General features: G+C 39.6%; 1 protein-coding gene across 4 annotated transcripts in view; it reads right to left on the bottom strand.

Moving 5' to 3' along the window:
* Positions 1-3,508: 3,508 nt before the first annotated feature.
* The window catches only part of triqk (triple QxxK/R motif containing), a 28,404-nt gene continuing 14,397 nt past the window's right edge, over positions 3,509-17,515 (bottom strand). For 2 of the 4 annotated variants that reach the window (XM_042436637.1, XM_042436636.1), the window contains exons 3-5: positions 14,906-14,947; positions 13,775-13,860; positions 3,509-5,756 (exon numbers count right to left, since the gene is read on the bottom strand). In XM_042436637.1, coding sequence (XP_042292571.1) covers positions 5,649-5,756; positions 13,775-13,860; positions 14,906-14,947 — 236 coding nt within the window. In that variant the 3' untranslated portion in view covers positions 3,509-5,648. The remainder of the gene's footprint in view (positions 5,757-13,774; positions 13,861-14,905; positions 14,948-17,515) is intronic. The other 2 variants (XM_042436639.1, XM_042436640.1) reach the window with 2 other exon arrangements.

The following is a 17,515-nucleotide window of genomic DNA, read 5'->3' as shown; positions in this document are numbered from 1 at the left end:
TTATGGATGCAGCAGTTGTAAGCACACACACATGCAAAAGCCCAAACTTACGCATCCACATTTCCTTCAAATCAGAATTGTGATTTGATAGTTTGAACACAATGTAACACCCAAAGAAACAAATCAGCTAATTCTTACGTGTCAGTCAGTATGAGTAAGTCTTAGAGTCGTTTTCTATCAGGAGACTCTCTCAGACCTCTAGCTACTTTTGAGTCTTTGCAACTTTTCTGTCACTTTCCTCCTGCCTCTCTGCCTTTCTCTGCTCTCCCGCTGAGTTCTTCAGTCTCTGTGTCATTAGGCAGCGCATCAGGGATTAAGAAGGCGATGGGAGGATGTGATTCACAGCAGAATCCACTAAGTCTGGCATTACCACACACCTCACAAAGCACGGGGGAGTTTCTAATCCACAGCACAGCACAATCCTGCTAATGCATTCATATCAGACACACAGGCAACAGAGGTCGGCTGTGAATTAAACACCAAAGTATTACTGTCAAGTTCAGTGTTGATGTGGTCATGTTTGTTTTTTACATTAAAGTCAGCAGGCACCTGCATTTGGTTAGGCGGTAGATGGGAAGATCATTTGTGGGACTAAAAAATGCAGAACTCTGAGCACATATTTGTACTAAACAACAATATTCTAAATCACTCACTGCATAAAGAATAATATGGAACTTAAAAGTGATTAGATAATGAGCTACAGCTTCCAAATATATATCACACCACTCAGCGTCAAAGAGTAATTCAGCTTTTAGTCCTCTGTCATACTGACCCTCTGTCCAGAACGGGTATTCCAAAGTCCCTTACATGATATAAATCTACATATTTTAATTTTTAAGTAGGACTGCAGAAGCAGTGAAAGATATGCAGTAAAGCAGCAAATCAATGATAGTGGGGGAGAAAAGGGGGAAGGTGGAGAGAGAGAAAAAGGGAGGAGACATTATGTGTGAGACTAGCAGTAGTACTTTGTGACACGCATCATCAGTCCTGTCTTCCCACTATATCTCCCTAATGGGAGCACAGCAGTGTGTGTTTGTGCGCATATATGTGTGTGTGTGTGTGTGAGAGGGAGAGGGAGCGATGAGTCTCCCTGTCAGAGTGACTTGTAGAGAGACTCTGTGTGTGTGTGTGTGTGTGTGTGTGTGTGTGTGTGTGTGATAGAGATAGGGACTAAATGAGCTCCTGGCGGGACTGACCCTCCTCACTTCTCACCGGTCCGTCAGAGAGACTGAGCGCTCCACTGGAGCATGGCCACAGGCACGGTGCTGAATACTGAAAATACATACATACACACATACACACACACACACACACACACTCAGGAGAAAGGCTGCTGCACAAGCCCTCTGTGCTGTATGCTCACATACACACAAACACACGCAAAAACTGGCACCAAAATAGACAAAAACGCCATCTTAGAAACGAAACAGAAAATACACTGAGGTCAATGTGCATTTATGTTCACATAACGTCATGGTACGGATAGAAAATGTGACAAAATGCATGTGTTTGTTTATGTCAAAGGCAAATACTATGCAGCCTGAATAAAAGCCAAATCTAGCATGCTCCCGAGTGTGGGGTGTCGGGTTTACCAGCAGTCGTAATTATGATTCATGTCTCGATAAACAGCCAAACATGTATGAGAATGTTTCCTACTGCCTAAAGTGTGGGAAAGTGCAGCAACATTAAGTATTGTACTGTGTGTGTGTGTGTCTGTGTGTTGGTGTATATACAAGAATAGGCCTAAGTATAATTACTCTTGGTGACATACCTCACATGACTAATGAGTAGGATTTGGGCATGTGGCGTCTAGCTCATTTGTCACAGAATGGTAGGTAAAGCTTCAGTGCGTTCAACTCCTGTGGAACGTTGTTAAGGTCATGCTTAACGCTCATACAATGCTACTGCCTGATTAATTTCCTCTGTTTGACTTGCAGTGAACAGAAGTCAGAGGAATGCCGTCAATTAGCAGAGATATGTCAAATGATGTCACACTCATGTCCTTTGAATAACTTGGCTGTATGTATTTTGAGCCTGGAGCAACAGAAAACACAGAAACACTCATATGTGTCTCCCATCTACTGTAGCATCTCATCTCAAGCATAGACTGAAAAATAATGGACATAGCTTACTGTGACATCACCCATTGGTTTGTGGACTCCCGTTTTGAAGCCTCGAGTTTGCATTTTGACCATCGCCATCTTTGATTTTTGGAGTCAGAAGTGATCATATTTGGATGAGAAGGTGGAGCTGGTCCTAACGCTAGCTGCTAGCTTTACAGTCTATGGTATAATGCTAATGAAAAACAGGCTTAAAACCATTAAGACAAAATGTATTTACAAGAAAAAACTGAACATCCGAATCCTTAAAGAGTCTTTTAGTCCAACCAAAGGCTGAACGAGACTTTTTTTATGCGACCAAAATGTTACAATTAACTTTCATGAACTGAAGACACACTGAAATAGTGACGGCGACAGCTACGCCTATACTCTGTGAATCTGGGGTTAAACCATGGTTACATTGCCTAACATATGTTGTCGCCATGGTAGCATCGGCACCCACATGTCACTCAAAGTGGCCACGCCCTTAATTATGCATAACCTTAAGCCTTAATAAAAAATTTTAACAGGTGAGTTATATAAAAAATTCACCCCCTGTATAGTTGTCATGAACAGGGAAATTAGCTATAGAGACCAAAACTGTTTGGTGGTGTATGGGGATTGACACGCTTTTGGAGCCAGCCTCAAGTGGCCATTCAAGGAACTGCAGATTTTGGCGCTTCCGTGTTGGCTTCATTTTTCAGCCCCAGAGGTTCATCTCAAGTAGAAACTCACTGAGGGAAGCCTTAGTGAACATCTTCACAGCTGCACCTGCTGACGACAAACAGCCATTCTCTTATTGAGGAGAGGCCATAACATGACAAGTAGACCGATAAAGACATTACTATGGTCAATACAACTTAACCCATTACTGATAAAACACTGTTGTTTATAGCTTTGAAATAAAGCAATCCGAGAGCCTTTACCCCATAAAAGTAAATTGCCACTAGGATTTTTTTATTCATTAACTTTTAAGACTCAACATAATGACTACACCTTCATTTAACAGCTAAATATAAAATATTACTGATAGGTACGATAATGTCAAGGCATTATCTCAAGTATATACAGCTTGATCCCCTGTTCTTGTATTTAAATACAACCTTTACATAATTTAATATTTGCAATCACAAAGATCATTTTGCATCATAGAGCAGTTTAGATATGTATCTGCTTGTGCGAGGTATGAACACCTTTTTCATCTGTGTTAGTCTTTAGGTTCTGTTTTAAAGTTTAAAACTCATAAATTATAACATATGTCTTCCTCCAATGTCATGTAGCCAGATGCTGATACATACTGTATTGGTACATACTTAAGATAACATAATATTAATTTAAATTACCGAAAAAAGGTCCTTTATTTTTTTTTTTATCTTATATTTCTTTACAAGAGAGATACATCATTTTATTTTTGAATGCAGTTTAATTACAGTGAAGAAATGCAGAATAATGACAATATATCACACAGTATCAGGTATCATAATGATAAAGCGCCCAAAAATGATTACATACCATACAAATCAATTCAATGATAGCACAACATGTAGCACTAACCATTACACTATTGTATAAAGGTTAGTGCTATTACACTATTGTGAAAAATAGCTCTGCCAAACATGGGCCTGAATAAATAGCTCATGCTGTCAGATTGTTTCCATTGTGCTGATGTCAGAGCTCTTGTACTTGGTAATGGTGACCCTTTAGATGAGGTGTCACATATGAAGGTCTATTAGGCCAGGCTATCTATTGTTACACATGTGAATGACTCACAGTGGTGGAAGAGGGGGGTCTAGATATACCAAGGCCAGATAAAAGCCATTGGGTTGCGGGTATGGGTGCACGCTTATCATAATGGTTTCTTTGACATGCAGTCTTTTACTAGAGGTCAGGAGGTCATGGGAGAAAAGAGGGGAAAAAAGCAGAAACTGAAAGCTCAAAATCTGTCTCACGTTTCAAGAATCATATCAGCGACAGACCACAGACATAAGACTTGTTTGTAAAAAAGACTGGAAAAAAAAAACATGTTAGAAATGAAAATCTTAAGACCTCTTGTGAATTTTGGTATAGGCTTTTTATGCTTTACACTAATATAAAAACGAGTCAAAACAACTGCTTTACAGATGACTGTATTGCTTTTGGTAGAAAGTAGCTGAGATGCACTGAGAGCAAAAAATGAATACGATTAGATAACCGCATGGAAAAAATGCACAACTTCAAAAAAAAAAAAAAAAAAAAAAAAAGGCAAATGGACTAAATAAAAGCCTCTGACTCTGCTTTTGCTTTGCTCACAAAGAATCTCTCAAACAGCGGAAGCATTTGGACTGAAATGGTTAATGGAAGGTCAGTCCTTGTACCTTGTAAGACTAGTGCACAAAGAGCAAAGCAGTGGGATAAAGAGGCATTGATAAACCTTCATATTCCTGTCTATAGAAACATGTCATCCTTAAGGGAACAACAATACAGACATTTGACTAGGAGAAGAGAAATCATCGAGATGTTCCTTATGAGAAAAATCTAGGCTCACCTCTATTCAGTCATCATTCATCTCTGTAATTTACATCCAAATGAAAGAACAGGATCATATTTGTAATGCTAATCCTGCAGATGCCTGTCTCTGTGCTGCATGTATGTGCAGCAGTTAGAATATGTTGTTCTGTATTCTGCACACATGTTCAATCAGAACGAGGGCTTTGTGGATTCTAATCTCACACTTTGTGATCTCCAGATATCTGGGGAGGAGAGGTTTGTGCACTGGAATGTGAGGCAAGTGTTTGTCTCAATGTGATGAGAGGTTCAGCATGGAGATTTACATTTTTCTATTAGTGGAGAAAACAGTGGGACGTGACTCCGCAGAATATGATTAACAGAGCTCGGTCGTGACTGTAGTTTTGGAAGACTTGTGTAAAAAGAGGCTCGTTTTTCTTTGCTGAATGTAGATTTTGCAACAGATGTTAAACCAGTGCCATGAAGGAAGAGGTCTGTCTTTTTCATGCAAAGAGAATTAAAGCTCCACTGTCGGACCTTGGTTTAAAAAAATGCAGGTATGGATGCTGATTTATAGTGTAACAAATGTCAGTATAATTTTCGATACATGACAATAAAAATATCAATAATCAGAAAATTAGAGGAGAGGGCACCAAAAATAAACTGCAGCATCCACGGTTTGGATCTGGCCAGGAACCTTTGTTTCATGTTGATCCTTATCTTACTCCCCTAATTTCCTATAATCTCTTCAGTTTAATCTCTAATAAAAAGGCATAAAATACCCAAAACATATTTGTAAATGAAAGGAAAAAAAGACATTTAACGTCTAAAGTTGCAAAACAATACAAATCTCAAAAATGACCTGAATCTTTACTTCTTTGATGCCTTGTTACATTTGTCCTGAAGAGACAGTTCGAGTGTAAAAAGGCTGTGTGTTTTGGGGCTTTATACAGTAGATGACCATCAGGACACAGCCCTGTGACTGTATATATTCATTCTTCATCCTCCTCTTTGTGTATGAAGTGCAGGAACAAGGAAGTTGTCCTGGCCAATGTCCACCTCTTTTTAATCCACGTCCACATCCAGGTTAATCTCGGTGCTCAGGTTGAGGTAGAAGAAGGCGTACACACAGAGCACGAAGAACAGGATTGCTGCGATGACCAGAAAAGCATCCTGACAGGAATAAAGAAAAGATTTTAAAAAGCAGTATATATATATATATACATAGTGTACTGATGAACTATTTCTTAATTATATTTTTGCCTGATCCCTCATCTGTCTTTACACTGAGGAGCAGCTCTACTTTGTTTCAATCTGTCTGCAGTGATCTGTAATACTCATCATTTATGTCTATATTTGCCAAGTCCCTATTGTATTTCTTTTCATCTAAAACAGTTGCATTCCTAATAGACTGTGAGTAAGAATATATTGTTTATTAGCTTGTTTTGAAATTTAAAAAAATATATATTTAAACTGTAACATTAAGTTATGTGGATGTACTTAAAAGACAAATGTAATTATAGGACTGTCAATCACCACACTTTCATATCAGCTACTAAAGCAAAAAAACATGTTTTGGTGCAAAGAGATGCAAACAGTACGAATAAAATTAAGCCTAGTCCACAGTATTGCAGGTAAATATGAAAAAAATCTGTGACAAACACATCCTGTCCACATTTCTTTCTGTTTGTTCTTTTAAAGTTCACTAGTCTACGGAGCCCGGGAAGTGTCATGGAGACAAAACTAATTACAGTAGTGGGCACGATTTAATAATTCATTCCCACGTATGGTATAGTTTAGTATAGTAACTCTCTCGCATGTCCTCCAAACAAATCACAAATCAAACACCAAATAAAAGGAAGCCACAAAGCCAATTCTTAATGAAGAATATTCAGCAAAATCAAATATCACGATATTTTTAACCACATACTTTGATATCGATATTGCAAAATTATTGTAGGCGTGACTATTGGTGCTTTCACAAAATATTTACACAATGAGGTTTTTGATAATCATCTGTAATGTGGATATAATGACACTTTACTGCAATGCAGCCTTTAAAACCAGGAAAAGACAACACTTATGCCATATCACGATATTATGATATCCAAAATCTAAGACGATATCTAGTCTCATAACATGATATCTATATAGTATCGATATATTGCCCAGCCTTAACAGCAACTGATGCAAGTATTTTATATTAAAAAATGCTGTTTTTTTTTATGTATAGTATTGCCTGACATACAAAAATAAGAAATCAAATAGAGTTAGACATGACAGACATGTTTGTCACTGTTTGTGAAAATGTAAACAAGCTAATAATCATTATGTGTTTCCTGTCCGCACAACACACAATTGGTGTTTTTAAAGATCTCCACTCTGGGAGAATTTGCAAAAAGCCTTGATTTCTAGCAGCCAAAAGCACCATCTCAGTGTTGATGGAAGTCCAAGACACACAAACAGACATGTTTTCAAATGTATCTGCATTTGTGTGCAAATGGTTTCAGAATCTTTAATTGTAAACCAGGTCTCCACAGTAGGTGTTCTAACTCTGATGGAGCCATTTGCACATTAATGACACATACACTCTTAGCTGCTTCGAGAGAGATTCACTCTGGGAAATTGTTTCCTGATGAAATTAAAGTGCGAGAAACGTGACACTGACGGTAAACATAGCAGTTACATAACACAATTAACAACAGCATACTGTATTGTATATGTTCACATCAAGTACATGATGTTAGTTATGGTGGATCAGAAAACTGCAGCACCTCATCTAACCCAGGCCCAAGGTCAGATTTTGCTTCACTTTTTCAAAAGTAATAAAAATTGAGTAGACTATATTTGGAGTTTGTAAAATTTAATTTCAGTTAAGTGTGACAGCACATATATCTGAAGAATGAATTATTGATTTATTGTAGTTTTCTGCTGATGCAAAAAGATTAATAAGAAACATGCTATGGAGTAAAACCGGAGCAAAAAAAAAAAAAAGACCTTGCAAATTATACAGTATCACATTTCAGAAGCCAAGCAGTGAGTGACCGTAGTATTATAATATATTCTATCTGCAATCAATCTCCACAGTTCTCCTGCCATTTTTACTGAGAAGTTTAACTTTCTTCAACAGAATGGCCTATTTTTTCTTAAGATTTTCTATTGGTTAATTGTCAAACAAATTGAGGCTTTCCAGAGGAGTGGCATTCAACTTGAAAATGGAAATTTAGGGCGCTCGTTCATTATGTGGCGCTCACACGATTACAATCTTCATCAGCTGGAGTTTCATTAGGGCCACTCAGAGTATTGAACAATGCCAGTTATTCTTTATCAAGAGAACTCATTAGCAGCAAACTTTCTAATCAACACTGGAGAGCTTGGAGAGCTTTAAAAGAGTGCAGAGTACAGTCTGATTGGGGGTTACTCAAATAGAAATATTTGATTTGAACGTGGTAATTAGCTTTAACGTGCAAACCGGGCCGCAAGAACAAAGGTGTCATGACAAGTGAAAGCAAAACATATGACTCTAGTCCTGCATAAACTCAGTCATAACATATGATTTTAATTTCTGCAGATAGCTATAAGTTCATGTGTGCTCTAAGGCAACTCATACAGAGCTTCCATTTCTGGATTCTATAAGACACGTGGGGGGGAAAAACTTCCTGAATCATGTTATACTCAATCAGTCTTAAATGCCCTGTTGTATTCATGAGTGACAGGCTGAGGTGATACAAGGTTACAGTGAGAGGAAATGAAAAACAGGAAAGAAGCAAACAAGACTAAACAGGGAGAGCCATAATAGATGTTAAAAAAAACCCCCAAAAAAACAGACGCAAACAAAAAAATTGAATGACAATTTGAGAAAACATCAGTTCGGTAATTGCTATACGTAGCACGCACACAGGACTGCAAATTCAACCCACTGGCCAAACTGCTGAATGAAAGAGAAAGAAAAAAAAAAAAAGAGTTAACAATGAGAATGAGAGAGAAAACAAGTGAGAGATAAGGCTCTGCACAAACGAGGGGTGGTGAGGGGCTAATAATAATTGCTCTCTGACGAAGGGGCTGGGGGTGGGGAGGTGGGGAGGGGCGGAGGGACAATTAAAAGGCGTCACAGCATCCACAGCTATCTGTGTACATGTTGTAGTGCCTAGTCATCAGCAGCATTGGTCTTCATTAGCCTCAACCCACATTTATCTACATCCCGGCAGCTTCCAAACAGCTTAAAGTCCTTGCTTAATTGGAAAACTTTTAAATTTCATGCACTTTAGCTTCATATATTAACTGCCAGGCTCCCTTCGCTTGATTTACTTTTCTATTTTGCCTAGGCCTCAGAGAAAAGAGAACTGTTATCAAATCACGGAGGCTTGATTGTTTTCTGCTTTTTCTTGAGTTCTTGCGCAAGGCTTTGAAAAACATGACAAAGAGAAGCGTTTGTAATTCTGTCAGCGACATCGCAAAGAAAGTGGTGTGCTTCGGACGTAGGTAAGTATTTTGTTGAATTGCTGCTGAAACAAAAGGACACGCGATAATGCAATTCAGTTGTTTTTTTTTATTTTATTTTTTTTCCCCCCTTTCTTTGCTTCAGGTTTCAGAGAGAAAGAGAACAGCTGCTTCTCTTGTCTGTGAAAACAATCTGGAGGGGTTTTGGTGAAAACACTTGAATTGTAGAAAACACCTGTACTTGATTGAGATCATTGTTTTGGAGGAGAGCGGCCCACTGTGTTGACTCTTGCCTGGTCTCACAAACACATTTATGTGCGCCCACTCAGACACACACACACACACACACACAGCCTCTATGCCCACATTCTGATGGAGACCCCTGGATGGGGCCCAAGCACATCATCATCTTCATCATGTGGCTCTCTCAGCTATGGCGGCAGCTGCAGCGCACTCGGCATGCTGGGAGCTGGGTGCCTGTCACCCTGGTGACAAGCCACAGCTCAGCAGACATCACCTCATCTGGTTCGCCTTTTATTCTCCTCCTGGGTTTGTTTGTGTGCGTATAAATGTTTGTGTGTATGTGTATGTCAGTCTGTATGCGCCTACACACTAAGCAAGAGAGATTCTGTGTGTTTGTGGCTGTGTGTGGGTGGCAGAAAGACACAAACTGCAAACAACTGTTGGTGCATTTGGGCTGCGGTTGGTAAGCATGTCTCCTCTGTACAAGTCATAGCAACAAATATCAGCTATTAGGTTTGATTACATGACTGGTTAAATAAAAGTTGTTGGTGATTTTTTTTTTTACTGTAAAAAGTGACTCATTTTGATACTATAATCATTCCTTGCCCTTGAAACACATCTTGTATCTTCCTCCTACACTGATGACATACCCTTCATATACTTCCACCCTCATCCTCATCAATATCTTTTGTAGGCCTGCGACTAATGATCATTTAAAATATGGATTCAAATCACTTGTTTTGTCCAACTGACACACCAAATATAGTATATTTACAATCACATCAATCAACATAATAATTCTCACATACTAAAGGATGAAACAAATGAATGTTATGTATTTTTGCTTGCTACATAATTTTAAATTATGAATTCATCATCGAATATGTATCGAATCGACTTGTATCAGCGAAAATCTACTTCATTATCATGATCCTACCATGAAGAGACTAGGATAATCTGAAAAAATGATTATTATTATAAAGGATTTTTTACAAATAATTATAAAAATAATCATTGAATTTAACATGTAATAAATGCCATAAACCTTTTACATTACTAAATGTCTTTCCACATGCTTTACGACAGACAGAAAACATCTCAGTGAATTGGAAAAGCCTTACCTCTATCACAACCCATTGACTCTTTTGTTTCAGCTTACTGTACATTAAATGGCATAAAAGCCCATAAAACCTACAAATTCCTATGTGCTATCTTTCAACGCTCCTAACCAACTTGAAAATGTGAATGACGCCTCATAAACCTAATGGCCAGCACAGATAACAGATCCAACGTGACTTGTGTGAAGGGCAGACACTACTGTTTGGATCCAGGTTTTCAGCACAGCATCCACTGTTTTAACTGATACTTTTTTACTCAAGAGTTTATTGGAAATGACACTGGATGATGCTCAATAATTACTGGTAGTTAGAATGGCCCATTGAAGAAAAAACAGACAACCAGCTTCATGACTCAAATTGTATTTGTATAAACATACCGCTACCAAACTAGGAATTCTAAGCTTAATGGTCAAAGAAACTGCGTTGATTCACAGACTAAAAATATTTATCATTCTTACCAACAAAAAGAAAATTGCTGTTCCATAAAGTCTTACTTGCCTCACAACATACATTCACAAATGACAGCTGGAAGATACCCAGAGCAGTTTCCCCTACATTCATACTGCAGTGGCAGTGCGCTGCTGCAGAATTATGAGTGCTGCTGCTTTAATTTCACAAGTTCATTAATATCATTGGGCTACTAATGATTTTCACTAGCACACCCTACGTTATCGTGGAATTTTTTTGAGTCATCGACTTGTGCATCAAATCCCAGAATCCTCCCTCTCCTCATTTTTCAAAGGACATCTACATGAAAGGTACTGTTATAAGAGTGGCGTAGCTCCTTTAGGGCAGTGTGTAATGTGTGTGCGTAGCGAACGTGTGGTTGAGCGAGCGGCAGAAAAGTGACAGTGTATGTGAGCAGAGCAGAGGAAAAGGTTAGTAGTATGTTGTCAATCTGACAGTAAATGTACAACACAGGTTACAGTGTGTCAGTTAATACAAGCTGCAGCTTCTCAAGACCAAGAAAAGTCACATCTGTTGTTTCCCCAACTGCTGGAAAAGTGAAGGGGGTTAGCTCCAAAATTAGTGACAATGGGTTAGTGACAATGGGACATTGGGCCTAACCTGACCAGGCTCACTTAAGGTGGACTGACCTTTAAGGTGGACCAGCTACGCTCATTTAGGTTCAATCTCAACTGCTCCTACTGTACACAGAGAACAGAGAAATGTCTGGCTTCTGAGTGTCTCCAAAGTGTGGATCAGCACCCCGACTGCCCCTGCAAACACTGCAGAGTCTTTATCTGTAGCCTCCATCCTCTGCCAATTCCATAAGCATTTTTCTCCAACTTTCTAGGCTCAGCAGCTAAATAAGACCCAGGGAAAACAGTATAGAAATGAACAGAAGGCTGGTGTGCCAATTAGACAAGGCAGCAGGCTTGTTTCCTGTGCTGCAAGCTAGTGTGCTGGAGCTACTTTGAAGGCGCTTCTTCTTCTTCTCTGGGCAACCTGTGGAGAGACTGCAGCAGACTTCACGCTGGTTTTGTGACCCCGTGCAATCCACTCTTTAGAGGAGCTGCATTCAGGCAACAACACGCTACTCCCGTAAACACACCATGACTTGTGTGCGTTCGTACGTGCGGATACAACAGGTGGCAGGTTTCCGACACGTCTCAGGTCAACGTTTTTGTGCAGCCCGACAACTGATCACTGTTGTGGGAACAGAAGTTCTCCCTCTCTCTCACTTTCTCAGTCTCTCCGTCCCTTTTCTCTGCCAACTTATCCAGACTGCTCTGCTACTAGGACAGCCCCAAGACAGCCTGTCCTGGCAGCTGCCAGATTCTCTGTGCCCGCATGTCTGCTTGGCCCTTCTGAGATGCCAGCTGCATCTGAGATGAGCATCTCAACCAGAGAGATGGTGAGAGAAGAGAAGAGAAGAGAAGAGAAGAGAAGAGAAGAGAAGAGAAGAGAAGAGAAGAGAAGAGAAGAGAAGAGAAGAGAAGAGAAAAGAAGAGAAGAACACGCCAAAATCCAAATTGGGCCTATAAAAACCACAGCCAAATCATTGCTGTCAACCAAAGGTTCAGAGACAGAAAGTGGGGGCTTTCTACTGTCATCACAGGGCTGTGTAAAAATCGCAACTTTATATAATGTTAAAAAGGACTCGATGGGAAAGCAAGCGTGACCAAATATCCATTACATTTGGGCTGAATTTCAATCGAAATCGGGGGCCAAGAGGTCTAAGTCAGTTTAATATCCTCGTCCCAGAGGTATTTTTAATCCGACCTCTGAAAATTCCCCTCGTCTTGGGCGTGAAAAACCTGAATTATTCATGAGCAATATCAATATTTCAAGATATGGACTAATCTAATTGGATTAAAGACGTGCTTAATGAGGCCTTGCGTGTCTAAGAGATGCATATTTTAAAACCTGACCATTTCACCCACTGTTTAATCCTCGCTATGATTTGTTCATCTCTGTGTACTACGTGCCAACTGAAGCTTAATGAGGAAGTGAAGCCTTTTGGCTTTTGATGTACTGTAAACAGAAACGATTTTCAATGCCATGACGGAAAATAAACACGTTCAAAACAATAATATTGGATGTGTCTGAATTGTTTTTTCTTATAACTGACTTTCACTTTAAACAGTTAAATAAAAAAATCTGAGGACTTGATTTCATCTGATGGTATCTGCAGTTTCAAAGAGGATTTAAAAATCTATGACAGCTGATTTTTTTCGAGCTATTTTAGTAGCAAGGGCTTACTGTGGGCTCTGCTGTGAAATAGTAAAACTGTTTGACTGAATGAGGAAAAGCGTACACAGAGCCACGTTTGCCAGAGTGATAAACGTGGAGTCATCCATCTTTGCCTGCACAACAGCTCCTAATCGCTGCAGTGTGACACAGCAATTGAGAGACACACCTTTCTCCCCTTCTTTCACTTTCATATTACCCAAATCTATCTTATCACTTTCTTATTCATTTTGTTTTCCTTCTTTGCTTGTTCTATTTCTCTGTTATATATAATAAGAAAACTTAAATGTGAATTTGAATCCTGTGAGTGATGTCTAAAGTTTTAAACAACTGTGTGGCTCCTCAAAGGACAGGCAGGGGAGTGCACATTACAAAATGCAGGTTGATACATTGTTAGAATCTCAAAAGACTTACAGTAAGTTGTGAGTAGCATTAAGAGTCAAGAGTCTGGGATATTGAATGTGATCTAGTGAGACATACTCTCAAACAGGAAGGCAAATAGACAGAGAAATGGAAAGAAGATGGTTGGCAGACAGACAGACAAGCAGAATCACAGATGGTCCGAGACAGACAGACAGACAGGCAGGCAGGCAGGCAGGCAGGCAGGCAGGCAGGCAGGCAGAAATAGTAGGAGACATGCAGATACAGACTTCAGTAATCTAAAAAAAAAAAAAGAAAAGTCCAAGCCAGTCTCACCCTGAATCCAGAGGAATTCTTCTTTGCTTCAGCTTTCAGTCGTGTGGCCTTTAAGGCTGACTTTGTCTTTTTATAGTCCTGCTTACCTGAAAAAAGAAAAAAAAGAAAAAAAAAAAAAAGGTTTTGTTATTGTATTAAAATGAATAGTGTGATGTGGGGGAACATTTCTTGGCCACTTCAGGAAGTCACTTTGTCTGGCCAAGAAATAGTCCCCCCAGCTAACCCCCCAGAAAACCACAACTTAATATTAATAACAAAACCAAGATATAAAATGTTAATTGTTAAGTTTTATTGGTGATTTTAGCCAGATTTTGTTACCTTTAGACAGAGCCTGGTTAGCTGTTTCTAATATTTATGCTGAGCTTAGCGCCGGCCTGAGCTGCACACCATTCACCTGTGCTCGGTTGACTTCCCATGAGCTCAACTCTCAAGGGTGAGTCTTGTCGGCAAGCCGGCCACCTGGCAAAACATGTGTGTGTGTCTGTGTGTGTTTCACATGAGGCAGAGCCGGCTGTCTTGGTCTAATTAGAAACAACACACTGCAGGAAAAGGAACTTTGCTAACAATAGGGTGGAAAGGCAACAGCTTGCTGAGCAGTGTGTGTGTGTGTGTGTTCTGGTACTACTATCTTTGTGAGAACCAATTTCTATGCTCAGATTGTAGAAATATTAGCAAGTCCATAAAGGGGTTATTTAAGTAATCTAGTTCAGGGTTCAATTTTGAATTAGAATAAAGTTAAGGTTAGGGTAAGACTTGAGGTTAAGCATGATAGATAATGTTAAAGTTATCGGTTGGGGAATCAATGGACAGTCCTCATAAGGAGACACATACAGTATAATAGAGAAATATGTGTGTGAGAGAGAGACCAAGCCCCCAGGTCAGCTTCGAGGTTTTCTCAGTTGGTGATTTGACATGCGGGGGGCCGGTTGGAGTTTTTACTCCAAGCCAATTAAGCCTCATTTACATTGAAAGAGGGAACAAGGAGGAAGGGCGGGTGAGAGGAGAGACACGTCCATATCCACCAGGAAAGGGTGTGGAACAGAAAAGAGTGAGAATGAGCTTGTGAAAGAGGAAGGATAAGGAGGTGTATGTGTGTTGTGGTTCTGAAAACAAACAGACAGAGCTGCATACCACTGAGTATCATGTCTCTTGGGGAGCAGTGGTTCTCCTCTTCTGGGGAGTGCCGTGGAGGAGAGAGAAGATGACCGTTAGCCTGGCATTAAGCAGCTGCTCTGTCTCACCACACACTCATTTTATCTTTTTCACACTTTTTCCTAGATCTCGCACTCAATTCCAAGCGCTTTCTCTCTCTCCCCCTCCATCCCTCCTGGTCCCGGATTCCTCCTCTACCTCCCTCAGACTCAGTGGAGGGCTAATAGAAATGGGGAGCATGTTGCCAGGAGCAGACATTGAACTAGTGGGAATTCACTGGATGTCTCCTCCACTTGTCAGAAAGTGGAGAGGGGGAAATTTGATTGGAGGGCACCTGAGGTTGTTCACCATTCACAAAAATGGTGCAGGGACTTTCAGACTGCAAATGGCTGGTTGTGATAATGTAAGACTACAAGAGGCTTCATAAAATACTACGGTTCCCTTTGGCCACATAGAAAAACAATGAATTAATATCGATATTTCGATATATCTTCATTGTCTCAACCATGACACAAAAATGTCTGTGTATGTTAATAGTAAAATACAATGCATGTGTGTGGAAAGCATCTCAAAGATGCTTTTGTACAACATTTTAATGTTTCCCTTTTTCTAGCTTATAACTGCATTTTTTTTATGTGCTGTCGATATTTTAATGTATTACCTTTGCACTACTCTGAGATGTAGATTGAAATGTTAATTGCTTTGAGATGTTCCTCACACTTGGCATGTTGGATGATTAACCACATCATATCAGCCTATTGGTGTGTGTGTGTGTATATGGCAACATTTTGACCTGACACAGATCCGTCTTGGAATGAAACTTTATTTATTTGAATACATTTTTGTGTCTTGGAGTCGGTACGCAAGTCTTACTTTTTTAATTAATAATGCCGCTTTTTAAATAGCCTTGCACCAACTTGATATGCATATAATTACACCACTTCTATCGAGAAGAAAAACAAACAAAACAGAGAGCCAAATACATTGTGAAATGTGAAAAAATTAACGTAAAAATATACATGATACAGCGGTAATTATCTTATCTTGCATATAATATGCAGATGAGAAAATTGACTGCTCACTAAGCCATAACACATATGCAGTTAACAATGACAACAGTAGCAGATTACCATCAAAACTCAGTAATTTGTGAAACAATGGGTCTTTGAATTGTTACAGAAGCCAACCGAAGCAAGCTTCTCATTTCTAGCCAATAACCGTGGATTTTGTTGGCTGAAATGACCACTGCCTATCAATATAGTAAGTTAATGACATGCCCCTTGCCTTAGGAGATAACACACAGTTTTATCCATTCTTTACACTTATGCTTTTGGAAAGAAGACATCACCCTCCAAACTCTTTCGATAGAGAGTAATACTCTTATTAGAGCCCCATGCGCACCACTTGAGCCCTCGGAGAAATCCAAATCTTGACAGGCCTCCTGTGCTTAGTTATGCTTGCTAAACTGATTGCACAATTGTTGCTCAGGGGCCGGGTTTGGTAAACGGTCAATAGTTGAAACTTAACAGAGATTTATAGACCTGCTCAACTGCTACAATTCTTTTCAACATCAACATGTACTGTATTTGATATATACTACAATATTTGGTCATATCCAGGATTGTATAGGAAACCACAATGCCAATATAACTATGTAGGAAACAGATTAAAATTGTGGAAATCCATGATTTCTGTTTTGTAACAGGTACCAGCAAAGAAATTTTTATTTTATTTTACTGTACTACAAGCTCACAATCAAACAATCTGTACTTTCTGTTTTGATACTTGTTTGCTTTGTTTGGAAATCTGTATCCTCAAGGTCTCTTTTCTGCAGCAGGATCCTGAAGGATACTCAAAGACAGAACAATATAAGAACTTAAGCAAGCATCCACCTGTGCTGTTTTTCTCATGTGTGGGATTTCTCCATGTAAGTCTACATAGAGAAATCACGTTTACATGCAAAAATTTCATCACAACCCAATACAACCATAGCCATCTGGTAAGAATCAATACTTAATTGGAGCAAAATCTGAATAATTGCACCAAGTAGGAGTATGAAATGTTGATATGAAGGAGAACAGCCAGAAAATTACATCAGGCTGTGTAAAGTGTTGTAATATTGTTGTATTATAGCCCTGTATTTTCTTAAAGTGGCACGTTGCCTTTTTCCTCTGGTTTGCTTGTGTAGGTCTGGAGCCACACATACACACACTAACATACGCAGTCCTGATGATATTGCATTGGGCTTATGAGCACTCCTATTCGTCATTTCTGTTTCCCCTGCTGCACCAGTGCTGTAGACACTTTCTGTCACCAATTATCTACCTGCACTGGGCTACACACCATCCCCCCAATCCCTCCCCGCTCCTGCCTGCCACACTCAAAAGGCATCACTGTCCTTCTGTACAGCAACGACAATGCCGTGTCTCAGAGGAACATTAGCCCTTGTAAGGCGGCCTAGAGTGCCTGCTGAGAGGCTTCCCTGAGTGCGCCTTTCATTGAAGTCATCACTGATTTCCTGTCAAGAGGACAAGAGAAAAGTGAGAGTGTCCCTCCCACCACCCACACCACTTACTGTACATTCCCTTA

The sequence above is a fragment of the Thunnus maccoyii genome, chromosome 15 (assembly GCF_910596095.1).
Source record: "Thunnus maccoyii chromosome 15, fThuMac1.1, whole genome shotgun sequence".
In the NCBI taxonomy this organism is placed as follows: domain Eukaryota; kingdom Metazoa; phylum Chordata; class Actinopteri; order Scombriformes; family Scombridae; genus Thunnus; species Thunnus maccoyii.
Note: the sequence above shows the minus strand (reverse complement) of the source record. Positions and strands in the feature narration are given on the sequence as shown.